Here is a 13,351-nt window from a genome sequence, read left to right as displayed (position 1 = left end):
CCTAAGTTTATACTTTCAGCTTTTACAATAGTCCTACACCAGGTTATGTTAGTCGAAAGTCATTTCTTTCTTTCTTATATTGCTCGTTTAACTTTTGCACACTCCTTTTGGACACCTAACTTTAGATATTCAAATTTGCTAACTCCCTTACACCAAGCTATAAAAGTCAAAAGACGTTTTTTTATCCACTTCAAACATTATTTTCCTTTTCATAGTCACAAACCCTTGTGTTGAATTGTCATACACTCCATTCGGACTCCTAACTTCAGATTTTCAGTTTTGCCAGCCCTTCTACACCAAGCTATGCTACTCAAAAAATATTATTTATTGACCTCATAGCCTATATTATTTTTTTTCTTTTATTGCTCATTAGCCATAATAAACTTCTCTAAGACTCCTTACTTTAGATTTTCATCTTTGACAACAGTCCAACACCAAGTTAGTGTAATCGAAACACACTATTTTATTAACTTCAAACATTTCTTTCTCTTATTGCTCAATAGCCTTGTTTTGTATTTCCGTACTCTCCTTTAAGATTTCGAACTTTAGACCACAGTTTATATAATTAGCAATATGATCTTTCCCCATCTCACCCATTATAAAAACCCGGACCGAGGTGCGAGTGCTCCAGAGAACCTATAAACATAAGCGGCATTGGATCTTTTCACGGGTATAGACAAAGAATAATCACCTACGGAACAAGTACTGACAAAACCACTTGGCTGGCTCACCAATAAGTGGACAATAAGTGCACAAATAAGTGGGAGGAGCTTTTTGTTCACACCGAGAATGAAGAGCCAGAAATCATATTAGTCAAAAGACATTTTTTCATTGACTTCAAGCATTTTTTCCTCCGTTAAACAGGTTCATTATATGAAAATTGAACTTCAGACAGAGTGATAAAGTGATAGGGAGGTACGTCCAGAGGTTACAATGAGGGAGGGGATGGGGCAAATACACTTGGAGTAGGTTTCTATCGAATTTTTGGGCGTTAATAACACCATTAATTTCCAAATAAGTTGAATGGGGGAGGGGGCATTAATTTGGAGTATTTTTGCAAGGTTTTATTTATGAACTAGGAAAATTCTGATTCATACAAAACAAAAAAATTATAGACTAATTCTGAAAAAGCAAAAATCATTACACAAATTTTTTCTAGAAACTTGAATTTTAATACAAAAACATTAAAAACTTAAATTCATAATACAAAAAACTTAAATTCTTTTAAAAATCTCGTTTCTTTAAAAGAGGTCCCTTTATTGACTAGTCGAAACCGGAAGCCCCTTCCGGGGAGCTCCCCTCAAAGCACATGAAGGACCTCCGGTAACCTCCCACCTCCGCTAGCCCCCTGCTCTGATTTTCTGTTCGGTCCGAGGGGGTCTCTTACCGGCAAGCAGGCGTTGCAAAGGGGGAGTTCGGTCTGCGCCTGACCGTTCCGGTGAGGGCATGGGCTCCCGGTTTCGACTAGTCGATAAGGGGTCTTTTTTTAAGAAATTAGACTTTTTAACGAATTTCTTTTTTCTGTATTATAAATTTAAGTTATTAATGTTTTTGTATTATAAAACAGTAATAACTTTAATAACATTATATACCATGCTCCAATGCAATGCCGTCAGGATTCCACTATATCCCGATACATTGTTATTGGGAACAAGCTCTGAATAAAATTAAATTCTAAGTCTTGTTCTAACACAAACTTAAAAAAAAGAAAACATCAAAAGAAAGTTTTGAATGCTGCTAGTTCATAGGTAAAACCTTACTCGACGTATATCCCCATCCCCTTAACTCATGTCACCTTGACTAAAGAAGTTTGGTGTAAATTGATAGCAAGGACAGTTTTGAATAGGCCTAGTTCATAATTAAAACCTTGCAAAAATACTCCAAATTGCATGCCCCTCCCCCATTAAACTTATTTGGAAATTAATTGTGTGATTAGGAGTTGATAAAAGCCAATAATATACTTATCAAGAAAAAATGCGATCAGAAAACTACTCTTTACCACGAAAGGCAAAAGACCACCCTGAAATGAAATGAAAAGTCTACTTCCCGTGACCTCCTTCCTCCATGTAACGCCCCATAATTCGAAAGAAGCCAACTCCAAGCGTATTTGGCCCCCCTCACAAATTGTAACGTCTGGGTAATATTACCTTCCTATCGCTTTGTCTCTCTGTCTGTGAATTTGAATTTTCATGTACTGGACCTATTAAACCGAGTAAATAGTAAAAAAAAATATGAAAGAAACCTTAAAGGAGTGTACGAAAATGGAAAAAGATGGTTAATGACTAATAAAAGTGAATATAATGTTTGATGTCAATAAAATAATATCTTTTGACTAGTATAGCTTATTGTATAAGTATTGGTGAATCTGAAGGTCTTAAGTTTAGAAATCTTAAAGAAGAATACAAAAATATAAAACAAGGCTATTGAGCAATAAAAGAAAGAAATGTATGAATTTAATAAAATAATGTGTTTTGATTAATGTAACTTGGTGTAGGACTGTTGTCAAAGCTGAAAATATAAAGTTAGGAGTCTTAAAGGAGTCTACGATAACGTAAAAACATGGTTAATGAGTAATAAAATGAAAAAATAATGTATGAAGTTAATAAAATTATGTTTTTGACTAATATAGCTTTGTTTAGGAGTGTGGACAAAGCCAGAAACTAAAGTTAAGAGTCATAAAGCAGTGTAAGAACATATAAAAACATGGCTAATAAGCAATAAAAGAATAAATAATGTATGAGGTCAATACAATAATATCTTTTGACTAGTATAGCTTGGTTTACGAGGGCTGGCAAACCTGAAAATCTAAAGTTAGGAGTCCGGAAGAAGTGTAGGAAAATGCAAGAAAATGGTTAATAACTAATAAAAGGAAAATAATGTTTGAAGTTAATAAAATAATGTCTTTTGACTTGTATAGTTTGGTGTAGGAGAGTTAGCAAATTCGAAAATCTAAAGTTAGGCGTCCAAAAAGAGTGTATGAAAATGTAAAACAAGTTTAATGAGCAATAAAAGAAAGAAATGTGTAAAACTGATAAAATAATGTGTATTTTTTTGTTAGTAGAACTTGGTGTAGGACTGTTGTGAAATCTGAAAATTAAAGTTAGGAGTCTTAAAGGAGTGTACAAACATGATTAATGAGTGATAAAAAGAAAAACACAAAAAAAAACATGAGATTGAACTTCTAACATAAGCGGATTTTCTAATGCTATCAAAAATGTACGCCACGAGTTGTGTAATGGTATACCGCTCTGTTACTAAAGAGGAGTGCAGCCATCTACTGCTTATTCTTTAATGATGTGGTGCTTTGTTTCCAACCATTGTTTTGTTCCAAAGAACATCTTGTAACAAGATAGGCCCACGGTTCATTCCGCTTAGCTTTATTTTTTGCGGTCTATGCAAGGGGACTCTTTTGATTGATTAAGACCAAAGTATAATCACCTACGGAACAAGTACTGACAAAACCTATCCTCTCCACACAAAAAAAGTGACCCTTTGTATACCTTTGCGAACCTGGCAACTAAAAACCGTAGTTACACAATTCATCCCGGTCACTCGTCGCCTGAATCACGCTCTAGCATAATTATTGGCCGGAGCAAAGTACTTTGGCTCGGAGCGATTAAGTAGTACAACATTTTGCGTCTAGAGGCGCTGGGGTACGCGGGGTCACTTTTGGAGAGTTTTGTCAGTACTTGTTCCGTAGGTGATTATACTTTGATTAAGACATATCATAAAGAGGGATAAATTTGACCTGTCTAGCGGGGTGAGGTAGGAGATCTAAAAGCAAATTAGAATCATTTCTCTCTGGACCGCATATGTACCGTGCACGTAAAAAACAATCTTTGAAGAAAGGGTAATATTAAATCACCCACCAAATTTAAAAGTTGTCCTAATAATTCAATCAATTAAGATTTTATTGATGATCAGATATTCTAGAGGGGTTAGAATTAAATTTTTTATCCAGGATATTCAACATTTTGGTAAATAAGATTTCCAGGAATTGTAAAAATAACACATCACCCAAAAAACAAGAGCAAATTTTCCATGTAATTTTGTTTGTGGGAAGTGTGAATGCTACGCATATGAGAATATAAATAAGTTAGATAACGTCTAGGCTTTATCTTTCAGGAACACCTAAGTTTGTACTTGAGAAACAGGGTGGCTAGCGAGCCTGAAAATGCAACAGGAAAGCTACACCATACCGTATGAAAAGACATATCAGTATGAAAAAGTTGTCTAGAGGTAGACCCAAAAAACTAAAATTTACAAGTGTTATAACTGATAATTCGTTGGAAGAAAAAAACATTTTTGTCCCACCACCTGAACAATTAACAAATCTGCAATCTAGACAATCATGTAAGACTAGACCAATTAGGGCAGCTAGAGCAAAGGGAATTGGCAAATTGTCTGAAGTAATGAAAATGCAAAATAAAGAAGAAAGAAAAATTGGGTTAGAAGATAAGCAACAGCGAGAATCAAAACATGTCAAAATTGAAAACGACATTGATGAGAATACAATTGATGATTCTTTGGAACCAATTGAACTATTAAGCGTGATAATACCAACAGAATAACCCGAACAAATTAAATACACGATGGGTTAAAATCAACAACCTTGACTATAAAATGATACAAGACCCAAAAAACGAAAATTTGAAAACGTTATAAATGACTCTTATTAAGTTGCTAGCTACCACTACAACCCGTATTAGTTGGCAGAAACCAAGGTTTTTGTTCCACACCTGAACAATTCACAAGTCTACAACCTGGACCATCATGTAAAACTAAACCAAGAAGGGCATTTAAAGCAAAGGGCATTGGCAAATTGTCTGCAGTAATAAAATCCAAAATGAAGAAGAAAGAAAATGGGGGTTAGAAGATAAGCGAGAGCAAGAATCAATACGTGTCAAAATTGAAAATAATAGTTATGATGATTGGGTTAGGGATTTTGATATGGATAAGGTCATCAATGCTTACCATGCCTTTTAATTTCTGATCGTTTTTGCAAATAATGCTGGGAATTCCGACGCCCCCTTCTTAGCTATGTCCCTTTCCCAATGAAAACTTCCTTCATGGAAAGATCCTCCAATCTAACACCCGATCCACCCCCCCCCCCCCCGCTACTAGACAAAATACTTCCCTGAAAACGTCTGTATACTTCCAATAACCAATACTATATGTAAACATGGGGCAAAAATCATAACTTACAGCCCTTCCCCCGGGGACTGTGGGGGATTAAGTCATTCTCAAAGACATATTTATTATATTTCTCGACCATGCTGAACAAAATGGCTATCTCAAAATTTTGATCGAGTGACTTTCGGAAAAATAAGCGTGGGAGGGGGCCTAGTTGCCCTCCATTTTTTGGTCACTTAAAAAGGGCACTAAAAATTCTAATTTCCGTTTGAATGAGCCCTCTTACAATATTCTAGGACCAATGGGTCGATATGATCACCCCTGGAAAACAAATAAATAAACACGCATCCGTGATCTTTCTTCTGGCAAAAAATACAAAGTTCCACATTTTTGTAGATAGGAACTTAAAATCTCTACAATAGAGTTCTCTGACACGCTGAATCTTATGGTGTGATTTTCAGTGAGATTATATGACTCTTAAGGGTGTTTTCTCCTTTTTTCGAAATTAGGGCAAATTTCTTAGGCACGTAACTTTTGATGGGTAAGCCTAAACTTGATGAAACTTATATATCTGGAATCAGCATAAAACTCTGATTCTTTTGATGTATCTATTGGTATCAAAATTCCTTATTTTAGTGTTTCGGTTACTATTGAGCCGGGTCGCTCCTTACTTACAGTTCGTTACAACGAACTGTTTGATCTTCCTTGTATTTTCGGTACCATAACAAAATATTCACCCAAATAATCGGTCTTTCAACCGGTACGGGCCTTTCACCTTTTTGCCTACTTTTTACAAGGAATTTATTGAAACCTCTGCTTTGAATACCTTCTCTGGGGCCAGTTTTTCGATGATGTTATTTCTGTATGGGATTATGGAGAGATAGAACTTAACACATTTTGACTCATCTTAGACTGCCTTTTCTAGACGTCTTAATTTTCAATAAAATCTCTCAGCTTTGAATATTCGATTTATAGAAAACCTACACATAATGACAGGTATTTGCATTTCTCTTCCAGCCACCGTCCTTGCGTAAAAAAAGGAGTAGTTATATCTTTAGTCGACCGTATAATAAGAATATCCTCAAAAGCTCATATAGTCCCAGAATTGAATTATCCGAAGGACATTTTGTTTTACAATAGATATCCCATCAAATTATTGGAATCCATCATAGAAAAAAGACAAAAAAAAGGCAGAAAAGGATGCATCATCTCCACAACCTCCAACAGATATAATCTCTTTGGTGGGTAATGAGAAAGTCTAAACTATTTTACCCTGTTTTCCCAAATTAAGCGACAAACTGTAAAGAATTATAAAAAAAAACATAACTGAAATGTCCACTTCAAAAATTGTAATAAAATTTAGAGCTATATTAACAGCGATAAAGATAAAACGAGTCCTATCTTGGGAAGATGTGTTTATAGGGATCCCTTTTCTTGCGGTTTTTTCTATGTTGGAAAATCTCGTCAGCAATTGGGGGAGAGGTTGTCAGGACACAGGTCCTCAATCGACAAAGCTATGGAGCTACGCCAAAGGCCTGTGACTTTCGTTTCCGCCTTGGGTCAACATATCTATGACAATCCACACCATTTTATTTTATTTGACAATACAACCATTATTGCCCCCTTCAAAGGTCTCATGTAAGTTTTCAGGGAGGCAGTTGGGATAAATAAGCACATTCACCGAAAGCTAGCTCTCAATAGAGACACTGGAGAAGCCTATCTAAGCCCAATTTTCACTAAACTATTTAATTCTGATCGTTTTTATATAAATCTGCAAAATCATATTTTGCAACCTAACCGAATCTGTGATGATGCCTTACATGGGAAGTAATTAGCTTTTTAAAATGTTCTGTATCATTTACAAAATTGAATTGTCATTCAGTATTGTATTTTTATTCAGTTATCCTTTCACCTTTACATTGAGAGGATCTTTATATTTTAGTTCTTGTGTTTCTTTTAAGGTTTGATTTTTTATATTATCCTTAGATTTTTATTGGTAATTTTTATTTAATTATCGTGCACCAGGGACGGTCAAACGGAGGTCTCGACCGAGATATTTACATTATACGTCTACGTTTTTCACTGGCTCGCATTATCCTCGTTTCTCTCTTCTTTACTGTTTATCGTTTCGTCATGATGCACTCTGCCCAGAAATAGCAGATGCTCTTGCAAAAGCTTTTGTAAAGATCTCAAATCTTATTGACGCTAAAATTTTCCCTTCCTTTCCCTGACAATCAAATACAATAAGTACTAGTGCAAATGTATAGCTAGTAGCAGAGTGCTTGGAACACTCAATCATCTTGATGTAAAACTAAATGCCAATGGAGCGGATAGTTGGCTATTTCAGGTGCCTGTTGACTTCATCTGTCAACGTACGTGTTGTTCTTGGTGGCTTCATTTCAAAAGAACATCCAGCGCTATCAGGAGTATCCCAAGGAATTTCTCATAGGTCAATTCTCTTCCTGGTGCTCATAAACAGTATAGGAGATAGTTTTGTGAAAAAATTCTCCCTGCTTTGCTGATGATGCGAAGATAAGGACTTCCATCACGAAGGATGGAGATCCCAGTAAACCCCATAAGAAACCTCTGGCTGATTCTGATAAAGCTGCGGTTGGGGTGGATTCATGGATACAAAAGAGCCTCCCTCCCCCCTAGAGTACATACATGATGGAAATAGGAAAACTATGTCTGTGTTTCCTTTTTCTCCTGAATGTATTAAAACTAATTAACCATTAAAATAGGTGAAAATTGAATATTTCTACAGTTTTACATTCTAGATAGAGTGGCTCTTAAACAAAAGGATCTAATTGGTAGTAAAAACATAGATTTATTATTCTGCAAGAGATAAAGAGGGGGGTGTAAGAGAAAGTAAGACTTAAGGTCAAGAATAACAAATTCTTTGGGAATTTCTTGGGAAGTAGCCAAAATGAAAGCTTTAACTAAGGTGGGTGATGACAGCGTTTGCAAGATATAAGCCTCAGTTGTTTCAATATGAGACTACATTGCATTTAGCTGAGGTAGTAAAAGCGATAGAAGTTAACCGCTTTGGATTTTTATTTAATTTTTCCTTTTTTACCATAGTCAGTCTGCTTTTTCTCAGTATGTTGACGCTGCAAATGTGCTTTTCCCTTTTTTATATTTAACTTTACCTTTATTGCAACTAGTACTGCATAATAAGGCAAAAAAAAGGTAGCTTAAGTTTTGGAAGTGTTAGAGGAAGGGGCTATTTAAAAAAAAAAATAAGAAAAATCAATTACACAGATATTTAAATATATCACGGTAAAATAGTAAGAATCTCGATATTTTGGGAAAGAAGATAGGACGAAAACCTCACATTCCCACTAAAAATTTTGGTTAATTACAAACATTCAGATTTATTATTATATAATTCTTCAGTCATATAACGAGTAAAATAAGTCAGTTTCTAATATTTATTTTATCTAATCTTAGTAATGTTCTTATATAGATTCTTAGATTCATATCTTTTCTCAAGATACATGCTGGAACAACTCCTACTGAAAAATTTTGTCAATTATCAATACTTCAATTCTTGATTATACAATATTTCAATTATATAATTGAAATAATTCAATTACCATAATTTGCTTTAACTAATTGTAGTAATATTCTTATGTGATTTATTCTTTGCCAGAATATATGCTGGAACCGCTCCCGTTAAAAATGTTACTCTTAATCCAGGATAATTTATTTCTTGAATCAAAGTTTACGACAGTCTAATCTTATGCCAAACTCATTCATCTTTCAGATGTCTAATTCATTTTTAAAAAATTTTCACAGGTTCCCTCAATCATTGAATGGCTGAAATCTGTCCTATCTGTAGGGGATCTTGTTGGAGCCGATCCTAAGTTACTCAATGCAGAAACTTGGCTTAATTACAGGGCCGAACTAGGTGAGTTTTAATTGTTATTGATCTGTTTCTCTATCATTAAAAAAGACAGAAGGATCAACCTTTCAACGACCACAGAAAACTTGTAAAATAGGAAATTGCTTTTGTTTTTATTACTTTTTTTTATAAAGGGATAAATCTGCTAAAATTTTGTGGGCTGTGGCAGAATTTTTCAACAACAAAAAAGATTTAGCTGTTTTTAAATTATTGAGCTTTGAAAACAAAAAGAACAAACAGTAAGCTTTACCGCTTGTTTTTGCCTCATCAGCAAGATTGAGGGCAAATAAAACATATCTTACGGACAAAGCTTATTTTGTGTTATACAAAAAGAAATACCAAAGATAAGAAGTCCTCACAAAAGCCCAAAACCATAAATCATGTACTTAGGGAAACTTTTAAGCCTATCTTTTCTCCCAAAATATCGAGATTCTTACTATTTTTCGTTATATCTTTAAATTTCTATATAATTTATTTTCTTATTTTTTCAAACCAGCCCTCCCCCCTCCAAAATTTGAGCCATTTTGTGACGAGTTTTGCCGTACAATGCAGTACTAGTTGCAAGAAAGATAAAGTTAAATCTTAAAAAAGAACAGACCCAATTAAAAAATCAACCTCAGCTACCTCAGCTACATTCATTGTAGTGGCCTATTAAGCCACCTGAGGCTTGCACATTGCTAACGGTCCCATCGCCCACCGAATTTAAAGCTTCCACTTTGTTATTCTTGTTCTTTTGTCTTATCTTTTCTTACCCTCCTCCTCTTTATCCCTTAGAGACTAATTAAATATCTACCGTAACTGCTACTTACATCCTTTTGCTTTAGAACCCCTCTGTCTAAAAAGAAACACTAAAAATATTCAGTTTTTCATATGTTGATACATAGTTTGTATCATAATATTTGGAATAAAAAAGGGAAAAACAAACGCAGTTTTTCAACTCCCATCGTGCAAGTACGCTTGGGAATGGAGGTTCCACGCATCCAACCACAACAGAACTTTTTTCAAATCATCTGAAGCATTTTATAGGGTTTGCTGGGATCTCCGTCTTTTGTGATGGACCTGTTTATCGTTGTTTCATCATTAAGGCGGATAGTTTTTTTTCCCAAGGCTATCCTCTAGGCTGTTTATGAGCATCAGGAACAGAATTGGCCCAAAGACACTTCATTTGGGTGCATCAAAGTATAATCACCTACGGAACAAGTACTGACAAAATTCTCCAAAAGTGACCCCGCGCACCTCAGCGCCTCTAGACGCAAAATGTTGTACTACTTGATCGCTCCGAGCCAAAGTACTTTGCTCCGGCCAATAATTATGCTAGAGCGTGATTCAGGCGACGAGTGACCGGGATGAATTGTGTAACTGCACAATTTAGTTGCCAGGTTCGCATAGGTATACAAAGGGTCACTTTTTTTGTGTGGAGAGGATAGGTTTTGTCAGTACTTGTTCCGTAGGTGATTATACTTTGAGGTGCATCATCTAATAGCACTGGATGTTCTTTCAAATGAAGCTGCCAAGAAGAACACCTAATGGGCGTTGACAGATGAAGTTAGCGAGCACCTAAAATAGCCAACCATCAACTCAATAGGTATTTAGTTTGACATCTAGCTGACTGAGCGTTCTAAACAACTTGCTGCTATTTATATTTACACAAGTAATTTTTGCATCTGGCTCTTGAAAAAAGGGAGGGGAAACTCCAGTGTCATCAAGTTTTGAGATCTTTACAAAAGCTTTCGTAAGAGCATGCGCCTTTTCCTGGTCAGAATACATCATCACTCCTTCAAAATGAATAGATGGAGTTGAGTTGGGTTTAGATGAGCTTAAAGTTTCTTCACCCTTGCTGGGGCACATTTTAGTTTTTTTTTTTTCTTAACTTAAGTCTGTAGGTGGTTCTAGCTTGACGTATTACTTTAATCCACCCACCCTGAGCTCTGATAGAATTACCCTGATCTTCGTCCGAGTTTATTTAATGCTGTTTCTAAGGAGCCTTCTTTCTGATCTTACATTGCCTTGTATAAGAGAATAGTATTCTCTTATAGAGAGCCGTTTTACCTTGAATGGGACTATAATGTCCCAGTGACTATAATGAGCACTAAAGTCTCCTTTGGTAATTATCCCTTCTTTGGAGAATTTTCTCTTCATAAACATTAAGCAATCTTCCGCATGCTGAGTGATTTTCTTTTTCAATTGGTTGTACACTCTACCAATAACAAATTATTTGTTTGCCAAATTTCCTTCATCCGAAAGAACTCTTTATTGCCTTTAATCTGAAGTGGCATAAACAGAATGTTATGTTTAAGGCACGTGGCAACTCCACCTCCTGGTTTGTCTTGAAATCTGAGTGCATTTCCTTATTTTGCAAATCCCTGCATACATATTTAGGAAGGAATGCAGGGGTGTGCGGCCTTACAGCCTCTGCTCCTGGAAAACTCAAAATATAATTTTTCGATTATTTTAAATCAATTTGCTAGCTCATAATTTTTAGTTGATAGTATTTTGGATCTCTCTGGGGCAAAATTATTTTTGGTGTCAAAAATGGCAGAAAACACTACATTGCTATTGTACAATCTTTTTTGTTACTTAAAAAGTGTACTTACCTTTCAACTTCGGTTTAAATGAGTCATTTATCGTTTTTCTAGGATCATCGGTTTGACAGAATCATCTCTGGAAAAAAATATAGTATTTTGACAGTATGTTGGACTTCCTTTGGCTAAAATTATTGTTTCCCATCATAAATAGTAGAAAATACTACTTTCCTGTTGTACAATTTATTTGTTACCGAAAAAGGACCCTGACCTTTCAACTTCAGGTTGAATAAGCCCTTTCACACCATCCTATGATCATTAGTTTGACAGGATCATCCCAGGAAAAAATAAAGCAAATATACAAAGAAACTACAACTACTAACAAATCACTGAGGCCCCAAGTGATCTGAGGCCGACACAGCTGAGCACGCTCCTTCGCCACCCCAACCCATTCAAAGCTTCACTGTGTGCCCCTCCCAAGAAATTGCGATTTTCTTTAAATGTTATTTTATAACTTCTTCCCAATCTATCCGGGACGACATCCTGTTCATTTGGGTCCAGATGCGTGGCCAGAAGAAACAATATTTGGCAATCTTTCATCCTTCAGTCGTAAAACATGTCCTAGCCATCTTGACCTTTCGTACTTTAAATCCCTGAAAAGTTCGTATAAAAAAGAATTTATTCTACGTTTTTTGGAGCATGAAGAGTAATGCCGCAGGTAGTGATTATTTTTCCCTGAAAGTTTTGAAGCATGTACTTCCAGTTGCATCAGAGCATTTGGTGTACCTTTTTTGATCAGTGTATGAAATGTGGTATTTTTCCGGATTGCTTTAAGTCGGCTAAAGTTATTCCGTTATTTAAAGGTAATGATTAGAATTCGTTCAATGATTATAGACCTATATCTCTTCTCCCAGTGTTAAGTAGAGTGTTCGAAAAGATGATAAATGTTAGAATGGTTGAGTTTCTAGAATCGTGGAGACTTCTAAGTCCAACCCAGTTTGGATTCCGAAGAGGGAATGTCGACGGAACAGGCCGTTCTGTTTTTGGTGACGATCGTAAATGATGCCCTGGGTGCTGGTTGGAAAGCGGATTCATTTTTCCTTGATATTGTGCAGCCCTTTGATTCAGTTGATCATGGTATTCTGCTTGCAAAACTTGATAATTGTGGATTTCGTTGTGCGTTCTTAGGCCTTTTAAGGTCTTTCCTTCATAATCGTTCTTTGTACGTGAGTTTTGGAGGTGCCGTATCGGGTACAAAGAAAGTTGAATATGGTGTGTCACAAGGGTCTGTGCTCGGGCCTACACTGTTTTTAATCTTCATTAATGATTTGTGCGGAGCTGTGGAGGGTTCGTCGTTTGACCTGAACCTTCCCGTTAGCGAAACCATAAAGTTAATTATTGCGCTATTTGCGGATGATGCTCATTTTACAGTGGCAGCGAAAACGGCACTGCAACTCATGGAGAAGCTTATTACGGGTATGAACTAAATTGGGAAATGGACTAGAGCTAACAAACTGAGGTTAAATAACAATAAATCACAGTTTCTAGTTTACGGAAGAAACTCCAAATACTATCCATGGATTAATGAGCTTAGATTTGTTGATACTTCCATCCAGCGACTAAAGACTGTCAAGTACCTTGGTGTCCTGATAGATGAATGTTTATGTTATAAACCCCATATAGAGTTGTTAAGTCGTAAGATTGCAAGGAATCTTGGGATTATGAGAAAGCTGAAGAAATGTTTCCCCTATGATGTAATAAGGTCTTTGTATTTTTCTACTGTTCACCCTAC

General features: G+C 35.8%; 2 protein-coding genes across 3 annotated transcripts in view; one reads left to right on the top strand and one right to left on the bottom strand.

Annotated features, from left to right (window-relative positions):
* LOC148954909 (xaa-Pro aminopeptidase ApepP-like) overlaps nucleotides 1-13,351 on the bottom strand; it is a 582,094-nt gene that overhangs the window by 212,003 nt on the left and 356,740 nt on the right. The window lies entirely within an intron of this gene.
* Nucleotides 1-13,351, top strand: part of LOC148954910 (xaa-Pro aminopeptidase ApepP-like) — a 105,429-nt gene that overhangs the window by 12,207 nt on the left and 79,871 nt on the right. Inside the window, exon 3 of the mRNA XM_089103312.1 lies at nucleotides 8,932-9,043. Within this exon, the coding sequence (XP_088959438.1) occupies nucleotides 8,932-9,043 (112 nt within the window). The remainder of the gene's footprint in view (nucleotides 1-8,931; nucleotides 9,044-13,351) is intronic.

Source organism: Artemia sp. Qi Xiang Cuo, chromosome 2, assembly GCF_049724085.1.
Source record: "Artemia sp. Qi Xiang Cuo chromosome 2, ASM4972408v1, whole genome shotgun sequence".
Taxonomy (NCBI): domain Eukaryota; kingdom Metazoa; phylum Arthropoda; class Branchiopoda; order Anostraca; family Artemiidae; genus Artemia; species Artemia sp. Qi Xiang Cuo.
Note: the sequence above shows the minus strand (reverse complement) of the source record. Positions and strands in the feature narration are given on the sequence as shown.